Source organism: Crinia signifera, chromosome 2, assembly GCF_055691185.1.
Source record: "Crinia signifera chromosome 2, ASM5569118v1, whole genome shotgun sequence".
NCBI lineage: Eukaryota > Metazoa > Chordata > Amphibia > Anura > Myobatrachidae > Crinia > Crinia signifera.
This window is the reverse complement of record NC_139218.1, coordinates 264450696-264468888: the sequence shown is the minus strand read 5'-3', so window position 1 is coordinate 264468888 and position 18193 is coordinate 264450696. Positions and strand designations below refer to the sequence as shown.

General features: G+C 42.5%; 1 protein-coding gene across 1 annotated transcript in view; it reads left to right on the top strand.

Moving 5' to 3' along the window:
- EIF5B (eukaryotic translation initiation factor 5B) overlaps nt 1-17539 on the top strand; it is a 37012-nt gene extending 19473 nt beyond the window's left edge. The window contains exons 9-24 of the mRNA XM_083168511.1: nt 3401-3466; nt 4326-4615; nt 5225-5332; nt 5533-5643; nt 5844-5911; nt 6602-6743; nt 7427-7558; nt 9261-9443; nt 9534-9695; nt 11757-11888; nt 11994-12125; nt 12837-12913; nt 14164-14328; nt 15014-15152; nt 16146-16307; nt 16822-17539. Of these exons, the coding sequence (XP_083024637.1) occupies nt 3401-3466; nt 4326-4615; nt 5225-5332; nt 5533-5643; nt 5844-5911; nt 6602-6743; nt 7427-7558; nt 9261-9443; nt 9534-9695; nt 11757-11888; nt 11994-12125; nt 12837-12913; nt 14164-14328; nt 15014-15152; nt 16146-16307; nt 16822-16929 (2177 nt within the window). The 3' untranslated portion in view covers nt 16930-17539. The remainder of the gene's footprint in view (nt 1-3400; nt 3467-4325; nt 4616-5224; nt 5333-5532; nt 5644-5843; nt 5912-6601; nt 6744-7426; nt 7559-9260; nt 9444-9533; nt 9696-11756; nt 11889-11993; nt 12126-12836; nt 12914-14163; nt 14329-15013; nt 15153-16145; nt 16308-16821) is intronic.
- The last annotated feature ends 654 nt before the right edge of the window (nt 17540-18193 follow it).

The following is an 18193-nucleotide window of genomic DNA, read 5'->3' as shown; positions in this document are numbered from 1 at the left end:
TTCAAACATCATCCCTCCTGTTAGTAGAACCGTACTCCTGTTACTAGAACCTTTTAGCCAAAAATGTAAAATAAGGTTTATCTTCATCCCTTCTGGTACTTAATGGTCAGTGAACATTTCTGTGTGTCCCTGTGGTGAGGTGGAGCTAAAACTCCACATGAACAGGGAAGTAAATGGAGTGTAATTAATATAAATAGAATTATGGGGGAGATTGCTTAATAATTCAAAAATCGCTCTAGTCTAGTTCACATTTGGTTAGAGGGATTCAGTATTGAATCCCGGCGTTCAGAATCCCGACGCCGGAATCCCGACAGCCGAAATGCCGACAAGGGGGGGGACGTGGATCGCCCCCCCTTGCGGGCTCGCTGCGCTCGCCACGCAGCGGGCCCGGTGCCTCGCTACGCTCGGCACACTAATTTATTCTCCCTCCAGGGGTTTCATGGACACCCCAGGAGGGAGAATGTGTCGGCATTTCGGCGGTCGGGATTCCGACGTCGGGATTCTGAATGCCGGGATCCCGACCGCCGGGATTTTAACTGCATCCCGGTTAGAGATCTTCGGCAAAGTTGTTTTAGTGTATTAGTATGTACGCTGTATGAGCCAGGTATGGATCATAGGGTCGACATGCACAAGGTTGACGTTTATAAAAGGTCAACATGAGCGGTACAGTTTTGGTGTTTATGTCGACACCTGAGCATGTGGACCCCGAATTAGTTTAGCGCGGACCCTTACATGGCTTGCTTTGCTCGCCATGTTTCGCAAGGGGCTTAATTGTTCCAAATCGGAGTCCACGTGGTTGGGAAAGTATGAAAATCCCAAAGAAAATTGTGAAAAACTTTTTTGGCTGTTAGCTTGTGCCAACATTTTGTCTTGTATCACCAAAAACTGCTCATTTGTGTACCTCTTTCTCGCTTTCTCGCCACAAGGGAGTTACTGCAGCTGTAATCCATCTGTAGTCATTGGTTTTCCTGACCCTTAAAGCGTTCACCCTGGTTGCCGTAACCACCTTTAATGTCACTGCGGTTATACAGTAGCCCTATGGAAAAGCGGGCACAAACAAGGCTTCTTTAGAGCACACACCGGATTGCCCTGTAGAGGAATTCTGTTCCATATGTATATGCGACTAGCAGATAAAGGCATTTCTGTGTATTTTTCCCTATATCTGAAGTGTTTCTTGCAAACTTTACAGAGATTCTTTTTCCGGATGAGGAAATGTTTCAGGATAGTGGTACAGATAAAGAAGGTATTCGGTGGCAGATGCATGGTTTTATTTCCTTGCAAAGGTTTTGACTTTGTGTGCCGTGAGCTTTGCTTAGAATACAAATTAATTTCGCTTAATAGCCTTTAGTTGTAGTTTGGTGACCCTTTACTATGATTAGATTAGTGATCGGAGGGGGAAATGTTTTGTGCACCCTTTGCTGTTCCCCCTGCTGTGTGAGGTGCATCTATTCATGCCCTAAATCTCCTGCCAGGTTTGGTTTTCTCACTGTAGCAGAGTCCTCTGTCTATGACCTGTGCTTGCTGTACACATGATCCATCTCCTAACAAAGAAAACACCAGACATTTTGGCCATTATTTTAATAGATGAGATATTGTTACTGGTTAGTGTGTTCTTCAGTCTCCACAAATTACCAAAAGGAAAAAAGTAAATGAGGAGCACTAAAATGAACAAACTGACTTTGCAGAAACCGTATATGAAAAATGCACATGTACAGTGAACTCTATAGATCGCTATATATTTGAGGCTCAAGTCAAAGCAATTTTTCACAAGAATAGCGAACAATTTTACTATAATAAATAAAAATTTTGGCAAAATACAAAATCATCCCATATTGCTTTATATTGGAAGCAGTACATTATTTTTGATGTATCCACTTCATTTAATTCCCTTTCGTATTGTGGGGGGTATTCAATCTTGGGTCACTGCTGTCTAGCTGGCCTGACAGCCGTAACCTGTCCCGTTCTTGGTCTGCTCGACTGAGAATTTTCAGGCGGTATTCAATGTCCAGCCTGCATCGGGACAAGAAGGGGGCGTGGCCACAAGCTGCAGCCGGGAGCTCGTCCCTTCCCGTCTGTTCTCGGCAGAACGAGCCCTACTGCTTGTGAAGTCAGGCATATTCTGCCAAGATCCCCTGTTCAATGCTGTTGGGGAAGACCGCATTGAATAGGGCCCTGCAGTCATCTCCCCCGTCGGGAGATGGCTGCGGGAGAATGAATACCCCCCCATATATAACTGGGTATTTGGTACAGGTACACCACCGATAATTTGGCACCCTTGGTTCTAGTACTGTGTCCCTTTTTATACATTTGCCAGATTATCGATGGTACATACAGTGTGATCCTGAACATTTTTCTTCCCACCACCTGAACCTTATACTCCCACAGCCAGACTCCCTCCCACCACCTAACCAAGCCCTTCCGCAGCCTAATTCCACCCCCACGCCCCTCAAGCACCGAAACCCTCTTCACCCTGACTACCTCTCCTGCAGCCTAATTCCCCTCTGGCACCAGATGTGTCGGGATCAAAAAGGTGGCAGACCATTAACCCCTTCACTGGTAATCCCGAGAATTTTCCGGGCTATGCCCTAATGCCCAGGCTGGCAAGCCCGGAAAATTCTTGGGATTGCCAGTGCTCATCACTGAACTCAGGCAGCTTCAGCGCTGACCGGCTCCCTCCGCCACGCCCCCGGCTCACCCCGCCCTCCCTGCTGTTACATTATAGACTGCGACGCCAGCTTATGACAAGCTGGGTCGCCGCAAATAGGGACGGGGAGCCGGGCCGCAGGGCTGGGCAGTGGCTGATTGACGGTTCAGCTGCGCTGGCCTGACCCGGGGAGTCAGTGATGGGTTTTTTTTTTTTTTAGGGAGTGCTCCCCATAAAAAAAACTCACCCAGTGGGGAGCGCTCCCTAAAATAAAACCCACCACAGAAGGGGTTAAGGAGCAGGATAATCTGTGGCATACTTGTACTACACTCTGATCCAGAAATGGAACTGATGTTGGTCAGCTTTCGTGTGGATCAAAAGCAGTTATTCAAATAAGAAAAACTTGCTCCAAAGGACTACACTGGCTACTTTATTCACTGGCCACTTTATTTCTTGGCTACTGAAATATGGTTTATTCTCAGGTTAAACGCAGGGCAAAATAAATGGATATTGTTGTATACTTGGGTTATTAACCGTTGCAGCCATATCATCTAAATGGTCCTTTTACACCATGGAGGTTTGTAGTTTTCGCTTTAGTATACAACTAAAACTAGTGTAGAATGGCAGTAGAATAGTTTGATAGGAAGGAGCTGAACTAATCATTTTAGTTTTTTGTTCCTTGTGATTTGATCTTGTAACATTGTGCTCTTTGTTTTCCCAATTCTTATGTAAATGACTTGTTTCTATACCTTTTAGAAAACAAAGATGACTTTGGTGTGGATGATTGGGAAGCTAGACTCAGTGATGAAGAAGGAAAGAGGGGTGTGTATTTGGAAATCATTTCCATTTTTATTGCATTGACTCTATATACCTAATTATTTACAATGTCTTATTTAAACTTGCATTATCAAAATGTTTAATTTTCTATTAATATTGTATTAAGATTTGCTTTCTTGCTGAAACATTTTTTAAAAGAAGCTAAGTTGTATTACTAGTCTGCCTCCTATCAGCTGCTCAGGTTAAACATTAGCCTGCTATTCCCTTTATCACAAGCAGTCAGAATCCTTAGTAATATTGACAATTCAATTATTATTATTATTTTATTTATAAGCGCCACAAGTGTTTCGCAGAGCTGTACAAAGGATCAATACAGGGAGACAAAACTTGGCATAACATTGAATAAATAACAAAAATAGAGTACAGGTAAAGAGCGCCACAGTTCAATACACATTACAGCTTAAATATAAGTAGTGAGGACTCAAAGTACTAAAAGAGGCTTGAGGCCAATGATGGAGATGAGAATGCGGACGAAGATGGTCACTGAGTGTTTGAGTATAGGAGAGCTGTGAGTGAAATGTGAAGAGAAGAGGGCGTTGACAACAGGAGGGAAGAGGGCTGATTAGGGCACAATACACCTAAAAGGATCATATTTGGGAAGTAGCTTGTGTTCATTTTGAAACACCATATTAATCTTACTGGTTTATCTGTTACTCTGCCATAGCAGTATTCATACTATTGTAGTTTAAGGACCAAGTGGAGCAGACTGTTATGTTAATGGTCAATGCTTTTCAGGAGTACCATCACTTGTAAGAACAGGTGATGTCCTGGTTGTTTCTGATAGTGCTCAGTTTTATGACCACTGACAGCCAATTGTGCGGGTTCTCTCTCTCTCTCTCGTTAGAAGCAAAAACTGTCCACATAGAAGTTCAGGAGAAAAGTGATGAAGAAGAGGAAGATGATGACGACGATGAGGACGATGAAGCAGAAAGTGAGGAAGAGGAGGATGAAGAAGGGGGCAGTAGTGAGGATGAGAAGTCCTTGGATGAAAAGCCATCAGAGTCTCATTCTGTTGGATCCAAACAAGCAGAGAGAAAGTCCATGAAAGAGCTGAGTTCTGAGTCGGAGTCAGATTCTGATGATGATCGCACTAAAGAAGAGCGACTCTATGATAAAGCAAAGAGGCGGATTGAGGTATTTCTACTGCGCGGCGAGCTCTCTTGTCCTAGCTAGAGAGATATATATTTATCTAGATTATATATATGTGTGTGTGTTAATAAGGTTTTGGGCTGAGTGCTAAGATGCTTTTATGTTACTTGCAGTGAATCTTTCCACATACTACATCCTTTTGTATTTAATACTATTGTTGTGTAGTTGAAGAGCATCCACACTTCCCAACTTGTGGGGAGTGTGATGGTCATGCCCACAGTCTTTCTCACTGAATAAATCCTGTGCACATGCACTACAGCTATGTACCGCTTGATATGCTAAGCGGAGCAGTGGGTTAGAGATGGCCTCCCAACGGCCTCTTAGCCACCCCCTCCCTCCAGCTTTTGCCTATCCTTCCCCAATGCCAGACACTCTGGTCAGCTGTTCGAATGGCTGGATTGTCCCACCAAATATCAGGACGCTTGGGAGGTGCGCTTGCTGTGGCTAAAATAGCCTCTTACTGGCTTTCACAGGAGTATATTTCAATTCATAGCGAAGTCTATATAGTGGACACATGGTGGGCTGATGAATATTTGTAAAATATTGCACTTACTACATTTCAACCCAACAATCCAATGTACATAATTGTTTCAGAAACGGCGCATTGAAAACCAGAGAACGATAAACACACAAGTCCTGCGTTCTCCAGTCATATGTGTGCTCGGGCATGTAGATACTGGGAAGACAAAGATCCTTGATAAGGTAAGCACCTTTTCTGCTGTCCGCATTAAAGTAAGTCTGTTAGAGACAAAAACTTTAAAAACTGTGCTGAAAAACTCCATAATTTCCCCTGGTATTCCTTGTTCTAGCCTCAGCACAGTAATGATGGTTCATCTAGAGCCAGATTACATTAACTTGTTTTTTTTTTTTCTTTTTTCTCTCTGCTTTTCTCCATTGCGCAGTTGCGTCATACTAATGTACAAGATGGTGAAGCTGGCGGCATCACTCAGCAGATAGGGGCCACCAATGTCCCTCTAGATGCTATAAAGGAACAGATTAAAATGATCAAAACTGTAAGTTCTGCTTCATTCTGTGGACATTAACCGATAACACAAATCTGATGTGGGAAAAGTGAGTGTAATGTGTTTACAGAGCATAGCATGTAAATGTTTGCCTATCTAACCTGTGACTGATGTATGCCAAGAATGGCTATTGGGGATTGTAGAGTGTTTGTTCTGAGGTGTCATGATTAAGTCTGTGCTCTTTATTTTAGATTGACAGGGAGAACATAAAGATTCCAGGCATGCTGATCATCGATACTCCTGGTCACGAGTCCTTCAGGTATTTTATTGCACTCCTCTTCTTTCCTATTTCTGCAAGACTTGATATATGTAGTTATTTTATGTTACAGTGATGCAGTAAGGTCCTCACTGTATCAGAAGCTATCCATAATCATATGGGTGTGGTATGCCGTTCCGACAGTCGGGATCCCGACTGGCCGGACTCAGACAGCGTGGCCAGCGCAACCAAGACCCTTGTGGGCTCGCTAAGCTCGCCACGCTGCGGGTACGGTGGGTCGCTACGCTCTCCACCTATCCTATTCTCCCTCTATGAGGGAGAATAGCCAACGGCCGTCGGGAACTCGGCCATCTGTGTTTTAACAGTTGGGATCCTTACTTCCGGGACCCCATCCAGCACCATAATCATATACGTGGTGTTCTAGTAACGCATTGCTGCACAGAACAAGAGGAAGGGAAGTTTGATTTCTGGCTTATTCTGTCTAGACTATTCTAATGCTTACATGGGTTGTCTGTATGAACAGCTAAACAACAGCGTCTCCTGTATCCACACACAAATCTTTCTCTGATTCTATGTGACCAATGTTGATAGCATGTACTCTGATGCGAGAACCTTGCTGGTTCCCAGCTGTGCATTTTCCCATGGTATAGTGGTGTGTACACATATACAGATCTTATTACAAGGTTACAGCATGACTGATGGTAACTAGATGTTTTCATTCCCTCTGCCTAGTAACCTGAGGAACCGTGGAAGCTCACTGTGTGACATTGCCATCCTTGTGGTGGATATCATGCATGGCTTAGAACCGCAGACCATAGAATCTTTAAACTTATTGAAGACTAAGAAGTGTCCTTTTATCGTGGCTCTAAACAAAGTAAGAATTGTTAAATTAATCCCAGGTGAGGTCCAATATTATGTGTTCTGACACGGCATTATGAAATGACACCTGAGGGGGGGGGGTTTCACCTTACGGTGAACACTCTGCGCTAAGGGTATACCTTTTGGAAATGTTTGTCGAGGTTATATATCTCCTATAATGATGCAATCACCACTGTTGGTCTTTTTTTGAAAAATAATGATTTTTTTTTAAAGGTACATACATATTTTAATTGGATCACAAAACAATAAATATAATGGGTGGTTTAAAAGGCATAAATTACCTTAATAAAATAATATAAAATTAATATAAAAACATGCATATATAGAAATGTCTATGCGTACGTGGGCTCTAGTACCGGTATACACATACAGAAGGGTATACAAACAGGGAGACACACTGGGGGTAATTATCCTCAGTAACTGGTCCAATTCTTATATGGGCAGAAAAAATAGTAAAGCAAGTCTCCGTTTAAAGTGGATTATCCACTAATGCTTGATACCTGATTCTCCGGTGGGGTAGAAGGTAACGTGGAAGTGTCTGCCGGCAGACTCCTGTCAGTATCCTCTTAACCAGAGGAATACTCAGCAGGTCCAGGTGCAGCGATGTGTCAACTAGTTTCACCAGGTAACTGGCTTCTTCAGGATGATCGCGGTAGAAATGACACCTGTTCTCCTCAGATTGACAGGCTGTATGACTGGAAGAAGAGTCCTGAGACGGATGTAGCTTCCACACTGAAGAAACAAAAGAAAAATACAAAAGATGAGTTTGAGGAACGCACCAAGGCCGTTATTGTTGAATTTGCGCAACAGGTACAAAGACTTGATCATAAGTTTCCCTTTTTGTTTACTGCAAGAGATTGATCATTCTTACGGTGTCTCTTAGTTGTTTAGACAATGTTTTTATATCTTCTGTTGGTACTTATGTAGTATCTGGGCGTCCGATTTTGTGATTGTATGCCTTACCTTAAGGCATACAATCAGATGCGATGCGATGCGATTTTGCATAGGATTCAATGTTAAGAAGGTCCTGTTCATTTCCCCACTATCCAAGTGGGCATAGAGTTGATTTTATATAGCGTGGCGAGCGCAGCGAGCCAACGAGCCCGAAGCGTGGCGAGCGGCCGCATATTTCTTAAAAAGTATTCTGTGTCCCCTCGCGGGGCTCGCTACGCTCGCCACGCTTCGGGCTCGGTGGCTCGCTACGCTCGCCACAGGTTTATATCCAACTCCATGCCCACTTGGATAGTGGGGAAAGGAAAAGGACCCCTTTTTCCCATTGAATTCTATGTTAAAATGGACTCAGACCATTTTAACATTGAATCCTATGGAAAAATCTTGACCATTGCATCGCATACGATTTGGTCGCATGCGATGCGATGCGATCCGATTTCTAAATCGGACGCCCAGATACTACATAAGTACCCTTCTGTTTGATTTGTGGTAAGGTCTTCTACTTTTGTAAGCAACTAGCCTAAAAAATGTATATCAATAGAAATATATATTATATCTCATACACTCAGAAATCCTTTTTAACTGGATCCAAATTTAAACGTGGGTACAGTAAGAGGCCACTCTCCAGACTTTGTATAATATCACAATGACATTTCATCAACGCTGCTGTTCAGGCCAATGTTTCTGCTATCACCGTAGCCTTTGTTAAGACATGCAGTCAGCCTTAAATATGAAATACAAGTGCCATACCACTTTTTTATTATTATTTATTAACAGTTTCTTTATAATAGCGCAGCATATTCCTTTGCGCTTTACAAAAGGAGACAGTGATACAACAAACAGGGTATTTAAAGACCGTGAAAAGTTAGGAGGGCCCTGCTCGCAAGCTTACAATCTATAGGGAAATAGGCATTGATACATAAGGGTAGATACTGTATTCTTTATTGCATCGATTCCACCAGAATGCAAGGTTCTATGACTGGTTCTGGAATTTGATAAGCTTGCCTGAAGAGATGAGTCTTCAGGGAACGCTTATAGGTTTGGAGACTGGAGGAGAGTCTTATTGTGCTTGGGAGGGCATTCCACAGAGTGGGTGCAGCCTGAAGAAAGTCCTGCAATCGGGAATGGCAGCGAGTAATGAGTGTGGATGAGAGATGCAGATCTTGGGAGGAGCGTAGAGGTTGTGTTGGAAGATACTTTGAGATAAGAGAAGAGATGTATGTTGGTGTAGTTTGGTTTATGGCTTTGTGTGTAAGTAAAATAATTTTGTGTAGAATACAGGTAACCAATGAAGTGACTCCTGCTTTAGGCGCACACCATCCTCCCTAACAGAGGAGTCGTGAAGTGGTATGGCACTTGTCTTTCATATTTAAGGCTGTCTGCATGTCAAAGGTTTCGGTGGATGTGGGTGTCACCACAGAGGCTGTAAAATTGTGGATGTGAGTGCAGTTCTACTTGTACTATGTGTATGTATGTTATATGACCATGGGTTGTATAAGCTTCTAATAATGAATGTTCACCCATGGAATGGTGTATAATCCTTGTCTTTCATTACGTTAAGGGCCTCAATGCAGCTTTGTTTCATGAAAATAAAGATCCACGCACATTTGTGTCTTTGGTTCCTACCTCCGCTCATACTGGAGATGGCATGGGGAATCTGATCGGCCTTCTGGTTGAGCTCACACAGACCATGCTTTGTAAGAGGCTGGCTCATTCAGAAGAGCTGAGAGCTCAAGTAATGGAGGTAAGGGGCACCTGGAGTCTTGCCATTCTGTTACTGGCAATGTTTTAGTATAATACTTGTGTGGGTACTTAAATCTCCTTCTTCCGTTAGGTAAAAGCTCTGCCAGGCATGGGTACTACCATTGACGTGATCCTAATCAATGGTCGTCTAAAAGAAGGTGATACCGTTATAGTACCAGGAGTAGAAGGTCCCATTGTAACACAGATCCGAGGGCTTTTGTTACCGCCTCCAATGAAAGAGTTAAGAGTAAAGGTAAGACTTTTATGCGCTAAGGAAAATGTTATCTTATTTCTGTGTAACTCCCCAATACTAAAACCAGCACACTTAGAGGCACCATCACTACTCTGTGTTTCAAATATGTCTTTTTAGTAGTAGTTGTCTGGAGTTTTCCAGATTGTGACGAGATGGGATACCTGCAACTAAGGCATCCTGGTGAGATAAAAAGCAGGGGTTCCTGATGTAATGCAGGATGCCTTGTTACTGTACTGTATTATTAAATACTACTCACTATGTATGCACTGGTTAGAGAGTGGAAAAAAAATGAAAATGCATTATTATGGAAATATTATAGAACATGCTGCTATTTTGGAAAATGGGTGATGCAGCATAAAACACAAAGTATTTTTTATAAAAAAAAAAATAAAGAAAATACACATTTTGCATAAACTTCATTTTGTTTACACTTCAGTGCAGCCATCTAATCAGTGCAGCCATCTAATACCACTGCAGAACAGATACACAGTGCTGTACCAGGGGTATGTCTTAGCACAAACAACCCTTTATTTTAGCCTATGTTTGATTCAAATAATAAATTGAATCAGTACTACATAAATCAAGCTATTGATGTTGGAAGATGACAGTGAAAAAGATGACATAATAGGCTCAGCACAGGGGTGAGAGCACCATTTGGGGCACATGGGTAAATGTGAAACTTTCAGACACCAGAAATAACCCTTTGTGCCGATATTAAATGAATATACTTCTTGTTTATATGACTGACACTTTGTGAAATGTTCAATGTTGCCCCAAGGATGACTTATCAGCCTGCAATGGGCATCTAATGCTGAGTGGGTAATATTCTATTTATTTGTAAGGAGCTGTTAGGCACAGCAAGTGCTGCCTCCTATTGGCATGCATGGGCAGCATGACTCTGTTACAGGATCACTAAACACGTCAGTCCCTGTACATAGGTGAGCACATAGAGAGACGGCAGGCAGAGCATCAACGTTCACCCTCACTTTACCAAACTCTGGGGAAGACTGGGCTGTACTGAGGTGCAACCAGTGCTGCTGCCTAGGAGCTGCCCTGTCAGCCCAGTTTGTGGGATGCCTGGAGAGACCCACAACTTTCTCCTTACAGTACCCATGGCATTACTATGCCACGGCAAGGTCCATCCCATAGTGCTAAGACATACCCCTGGTACAGCACTGTGTATCTGTTCTGCAGTGGTATTAGATGGCTGCACTGATTTACTTCCTCTGTTCTTCTACTCTTAAGGTGCGTGCACAATAACTGTAAGACAGACATGGGGAAGAGCCTGAGACACTGACAGAACACATGACCCTGTGGGCACTGGAATGTGCTTTTCTGAGGGCATGAATATGCACGATAACTACAGCGTCTATTGCTGCGCAGTAACGTCAGCTTAATATTAGCTACCCAGCTGTTATACATTATGAATGGTGCTGCACTTAGTTTGCATTACTCCCTAGCATTTGTCTTTGGCTTCCCCCTACCTGCATGGAAGAAACACTTACCTATGTGTTTCTTTTATACCAGAATCTAATATATGGCCTTGTATTCCAAACACTAGAATAAAGTAATAGCTGGAGCATTTTTTATATTTACCTAGCCGAGGTCCTGTACCCGGCGTTGCTCAGGTGTGGTTGTGCAATTAGCATTACTTGATCTTTATACTTTTGTTTTAAGCTTAACCGCTCGCCATGCCCGTGGTGTGACCGGCAAACACCTGTCTGTGCTCGGCTCCTGTAACTGACCAGTGTGTGTGTTCTTTTTTGTTTTCATAAACCCCATGTCCTGTACCCCCTTTATGTTCTACAACTATGCCATATCTTCTATCCCTGACCCACTTTGTAGTGGCCGGACCCCTTTTTGGGCACCTGGGACCCTGGTAGTGGAAAAAACTTTGAATTGAAGAAATCACGGGTTCCGCTTCCATTTACTGCTGCTCCTGTTTAACCAAACCTGATGAGGGCACTGGGGCAGTTGTATTAATTATAGGAGTGCCGGATGTATACTCCAGCTTTACCATAGATGAGAATGGTTGAACACCTTTTTCTTTCCATGTTTCAGAATCAGTATGAGAAACACAAAGAGGTACTGGCTGCTCAGGGAGTGAAGATCCTGGGGAAGGACTTGGAGAAAGCACTGGCTGGCTTACCCATATTAGTTTCTCATAAAGAAGATGAGATCCCAGTCCTGAAGGTTAGTGGCATGTACGATTTCTTACTTTTCAGAAGCTTTCACTTGTAGAATGTTGCTGCCTTAACATGCTTCATTTTATTAAACCTTGGTGGTTTTCTCTTTAAGGATGAACTCATCCATGAGCTGAAGCAGACTCTAAATGCCATCAAATTGGAAGAAAAAGGAGTTTACGTGCAGGCATCCACACTGGGCTCCTTGGAAGCGCTGCTTGAATATTTGAAAACCTCAGAAGTGCCAGTAGGTCTCCAGCATATCTGTGCTTGTGCTCCTCTAAAATAGCATTCTGATGGGTGTCTAATGTGGGCCATGAAATTGTGTGCAACTAGTTTATTGGATATAATCTTTTAATTCATTCTACCTCCCCGCCATTAATAAGCACAGGAGGGTCTACAGACTTACCACTTGTATAATAAGTAGCATCTGCTGCCACTTCTGGCTGATAGGAGGAGATTGCCTAGAGTTTGTTTTAAATAGAATAGTCCCATGTGATCTAGTAAGGCCAATCAGTAACAGCTTTTGCGTAATTGATTGAGGATACTGCTTCTCAACCTGATCACATGGTTTCTATGCCATTAGATGCATGCTTTATACCACATTGAACGAGTAAGTGAATGGGTTTCAAACCTAAATAATTGAAGTACCATAAAGTGCATAACATGCAAAATGCCTATTTTCACACACTGTTTTATAGCCTTGATTGTACAGATAACAAACATTACATTTTTATGCTATATTAAATGCAGCATTAAGGGAGAACGTTATCCTATAGTAACTGTTATATGCGGCAATGTAATGGGAAGGGGTGAGCAATCCCCTGACACAATGGTTGCAGTAATGTCGTCCTGTTATTATTCAGTAAGTTATAGCTGAAAGACTCTCCCCGAAAGCCGGACAGTCATTGGTTCATGATGTTTGAGCTTGTTTATAATGTGATGTTTTCCCTTACAGTATGCTGGAATTAATATCGGACCTGTGCACAAAAAAGATGTGATGAAAGCCTCTGTAATGTTGGAACATGATCCTCAGTGAGTCCTTTTATTGAACTTTGTTCAGTATTATAAATATAGCTGGTAGTACGTTATGTTATCCTCTGTATGGTTCACATCTGACAACCAGCACTTACCTGCCATCTAGAGTCCCCCAAGAAAACATTACTTCCTAGACCATGTTTTCTTGTGGATCCGGACTTTGGAACGACTTGGACAATAAGCTGACACGTGAAAAAAAAAAAGTGTTTTAAAGATTTTCATTTTTGGAACTTTTTCATACTTAAACATTCACATAGATTGTGATTAGCCTGAGGTATAGTGAGCCACGTAGCACACTCATTGGGGGTCCACCCAAATTGTGCAAAAACTTGTCGACCATTTTCCCATGTCAACCTTGTACAGATACACGTTGACCTTTTTGAGGTCAACATAATTATTATCTACGTTTTCTTTTGCATATATTATAATCCCATTGTTAAGAAATTATATTCTTTGGCGCCTAATAATACATGAAAAATACCAGTTGAAATAAAATATTTTATAATATTTCCAATAAAAAGTACCATTAATACACATTATCAAGAATAGTGGTGGCTGGGATGTTGCCGGAGCCAGCAGATTTCCCTCGAACACATAGTCTGTATAGGGGCAGTGGCAGTCACTGTCCTGGGTGCACGATTAATCTTCTTTACCGCATTTCACCGCACTCGTGGTGGCTGTTTCAAAATTGCAACCTTTTAATTGTTTTTTTTTCCTCCTTGCAAATAAGTGCCGGGCACCTAAACCTTAGTATGTTATTTCTGCGTTATTCTTTGTTTTAATAATTTGTCACCCCCTCCCCAGTGGTTACTTACCTCATTTATTTTTATGTTATATTATTGTTGATATTGTGTATTAATTGTAATTTTTATTGAAAATTTATTTTCACTGGTATTACTTATGTATTGTTAAGCGCCACTTGAATATGGTTTTGTTTGCTTTGTTTGGGGGCCGGCATACATCCTCATAGTGGCTGCTGATATACATATCTTTAGACCACTGTACCCTTTAGCGCCAAAGACATGACACCATACAATAATCACATACTTGTTGCATATCTCACATATACAGACATCATATTTCATTTTTTTCCAAAAGGCATACAATATGTAATCCTTAAAATAGTCATTCTAATACCCCTGCTAATATTATAACGTAAGACGGATACAGTATGAGGAATACTTATTTTGTACATGTATCCTCTCGTAAAACCAACATTTATGTCGCTCTCCCCGTTCCCTTTCTAGGTATGCTGTGATTTTAGCTTTTGATGTGAGAATCGAAAGAGAAGCCCAGGACATGGCTGACAATTTAGGCGTTCGTGTTTTTAGCGCTGAAATCATCTACCACTTGTTTGACGCTTTCACCAAATACAGACAGGATTACAAGAAACAGAAGCAAGAAGAGTTCAAGTAAGTAAAGGACAAGTTAGTGCCCCCGTATGTAAAGGCTTGCACATTATAAAGATCGCTACGAGGGATGTGATCAGCTGCCTTAATTCTGGTTTATTCCGTGCTTTGTGACCTGCAGGGCGAATTTTCATAGGGCATAAAGCAGAGACTGCCACTGGCAGCGTCAGTAACACCTATTGGGCATCACTGCATTATAGCGAATTCCTTTGAGTCCTCCCTGAGCTCGCCTTAGGACACCTGAGTTACGTTTTTACAGAGCTCTCCCAGGGGTCAGTCCAGTTAGCCACAAAGGGTGGCTTGCTTCAGATTTGGGGGCTACTGTGATTGTGGCATACAGTTGCACTTGCTTGCACCACAAATGAAATAATTGGATTGAGCCCTTAGTGTTTAGTAGGTGACTGTCCTCATACACTGCATTGCGAGTCCTTTAGTGTAGCACCCCCACTCTCTCACTTGGTTTCCTGTCTGTACATAGGTATGGGTAATGGGGTACTTAGACTTTGGGTACATATGGATGTGTTCTGGCATGAGACTAGTAGAGCTTGTTGCACTGTAACGTGCAGGTGGTTCCACTGTCTTCTGTCCTGTGCTTACTACATACTGTACTGTATATAAAGCATCTTAGGCGTTATGTCTGCGAGTTTTCCTTACAATAACAACCTGTGTTCTCTCTTTGCTATTCCAGGCATATAGCTGTATTTCCATGTAAAATTAGAATCCTTCCTCAGTTTATCTTTAACTCTCGGGATCCCATTGTCATGGGAGTGATTGTAGAAGCTGGCCAAGTCAAACAGGGAACTCCATTATGTGTCCCGACTAAGGGTGTAAGTAACCTACAAAGTCTTCTATGTACTATTACGTGATTGCTCTGTGCTCTTTCCTATACAGATAGTTAATGTATGTAATGTATAGTAAATACAAGGGCTACAGTGCTCTTGCTCTGCATCTAGCCCTTGCATTTACTTGATCCCGATTCCTTGAAGCCTAGGCATAGGGTTGGGTGGTGATTCCTGTATCATGCTCCAGAGGCCAATGCTATAAATCATACACTTTCCTCCATAGTGTTCCGATAACCACAATCTGTAACCCCTTAGTGCCAGGAGCCACCTCACTAACCTGTACTGTAATGATCATGTGATCTCTTGGACACTTCCTTACGTCTAACGCGTATGTGATTGGCATCCCCTTGCATAACAAAGCATCATGGATGTGATCGGCTCTCACGATCACTGTTTGATCTGGCTTTAGTGCGCTAGAAAACATGGTATTCCTACCATGTCAGAGCAGTTTACATGTTTTATTGTAGCGTAACATCCAAGTCTTAGGTGTGTTCCCTGATACCATATATTTGGAGTTTATGTAGAGTTTTGGGATGGGATGTAATGCGAGCAGAGTCTGCCTGCCTGAGCGGTTTGAAGATAATATCCAGATAACTAGTGGGTTAGCATCTATGAGTTTTGGAGTTAATGGCTGATTTCTTCTGTGAGTTAAGGCTCTCTTCATTTTTATTACGGTGCTGACCTGCTTTTATGTTGACTTTTGAACATTTGGTCACTTCGCCAATCTGCTGGTGGTATAATTATACAGAAATGCCTCTTCTGATATTAAGAGGAGTAAAGTTACTCCGCAGCCCTACAATGTGGAACAACCATTGAGTGTGTGCAAGACTCCAGTATATAGGATACCAGATACCTCTAGCTCCACCACTGGTCATACTCTGGAATATGTTTTAGACCTTTCTGTCACTTGTCTGTAATACCATGCGAATGTTGGAATGTTGAAGGTCCTACAATGATTTGTCACTTTGCCCTCTTCAGTTTGTAGATATTGGAATAGTAACCAGTATTGAAATCAACCACAAGCCTGTAGATACGGCGAAAAAGGGCCAAGAAGTCTGTATAAAGATAGAGCCTATCCCCGGGGACTCTCCAAAGATGTATGGAAGGCACTTTGAGTCTACAGACTTTCTGGTCAGCAAGGTAAGTGGTTTATATAGATTCTTCAGAGAACTATTACATCACATTTCATGGAACCGGTTATTTGTTCGTACAGGTTGAGTATCCCTTATCCGAAATGCTCGGGACCCACGAGCATTTTGGATAAGGGATTTTTTTTGGTTTTTGGAATATATTTTTTCTGCCCCATACTTACCTGGTCCCCCGATGTCCACGGCAGCCTTCTGGATCCTCTTCAGTGGCATCTCCGGTCCCAGGGGTGCATTGGGCGACCGTGCACTCATGCAATGCACCCCATGGCGTCGCAGATGCTGCTGAAGAGGATCCCGGAGGCCGCCGTGGACATCGTGAAAAAAAGGGTGGGGGGAAACAAAAAGCAAAAAAAAAAAATATATATATATATATTTGGAATATTTCGGTTTTTGGAATACACAGATAAGGGAGACCCAACCTGTGGTTGCGTCAATTGTCAGAATGTACCGGTGAGCTTGGCCTGTTTTTGCTTTCCTTAAAACATTTGTGTTTATCGTCTTTTTAGATTAATCGGCAATCAATCGATGCCTTGAAGAACTGGTTTAGGGATGAGATGCAGAAAACAGACTGGCAACTTATAGTTGAACTGAAAAAAGTGTTTGAAATCATCTAATGTTGTTCTCTATACTGGAACGCGTGCCAGCGGATGCATTCTAACTTTGTAAAAAATAAGAAGTGTTGCAACGGAAGAAACCGGAGACTGAACCTGTGGTTTGGAAGAAGAAGAAGAAAAAAAAATAGATTAAATTGTTTTCCATGAGAAACCAAGAAATTTTACACTGGTTTGACAGTGCTCAATTTTACACATCCCCACAGTTCCAATGTGCCTGCCCGCCTTCTGTCTACACCACTCACATACTGGCTTCTGTTTTAAAAGAAAACGATTGTCCTGATGTTTTATTACAGCTTCTCTCAATTTTTTTACTTGTCAGATTGTTGCTGCAGCATTGATTTTCTGCAGCATATACAGCTGGATCTTCTGATGTAAAAACAATGAGTCATTATTTATGCAGACACTCTCCCAGCACTTGTACTTTTTCCATAGTCTTTTTGCTTTGTGCCTGCAGAGGATTTTTAATGATTAATTATTTCTCTGCTTTCTGTAAAGTGGTGATGTAAAATGTACTCAGTGATTGTACATATCTTGCCAACAAGTTCCACTGTAATCATTCTACACAGAGCCAGAAATAAAGTACATGGGCAATGCTTTGTCCTGCCATTATTGTATGCATCACTACAGTTTTTACTTTGTTTTGAACAATATTTTCAAGTGGTCACAAATTTTTTTTTTTTATATAGCATATATAATATATTAGTGTTCCTTCTAGGAATTTGGGCGGGCAGGGGTAGCGCAAGGGGGGCGGACCGGGCCCGCCGACATCACAGTTGTGGGCGGTCCTGGGCCATCAACATCCCAAAAGGGGGTGTGCCTGGGCTGCAATGTCATGAAAAGATGCAAGCCCGACCGCCGCCATCACTAAAGGGGGGCGGCCCCGGCCCCGCTGAAGTTGCTGTGCTGCCAGGGAAGCGTTGGGCTTCCCTGTGCACACCGTTGGGGCAGGCACCAGGCTCTTTTAGCGGGGCTCTGCTAGAGGGGCAGGGCACATTTTGCCCTTAAAAAAATCGGGCTAAAACAGCCTAGCGGGAACACTAATATATTATACAAGTTCACTTTTGTACACTAGATCTTTATTGTATACTAAAGGTGCCCATACACGATGCACACCTGTTATGGGCTGGATTTCATCGCAGCACATGCGTTTTGCATGTGATTTGCGTGCGTTGTGATGCGAGGGCAGTACAAAAAGTACAATGTGCAGCACATACTTTTTGTACTGTGCGATGAGATGCTCACGGGAGCGTGCATCGCACGGCGC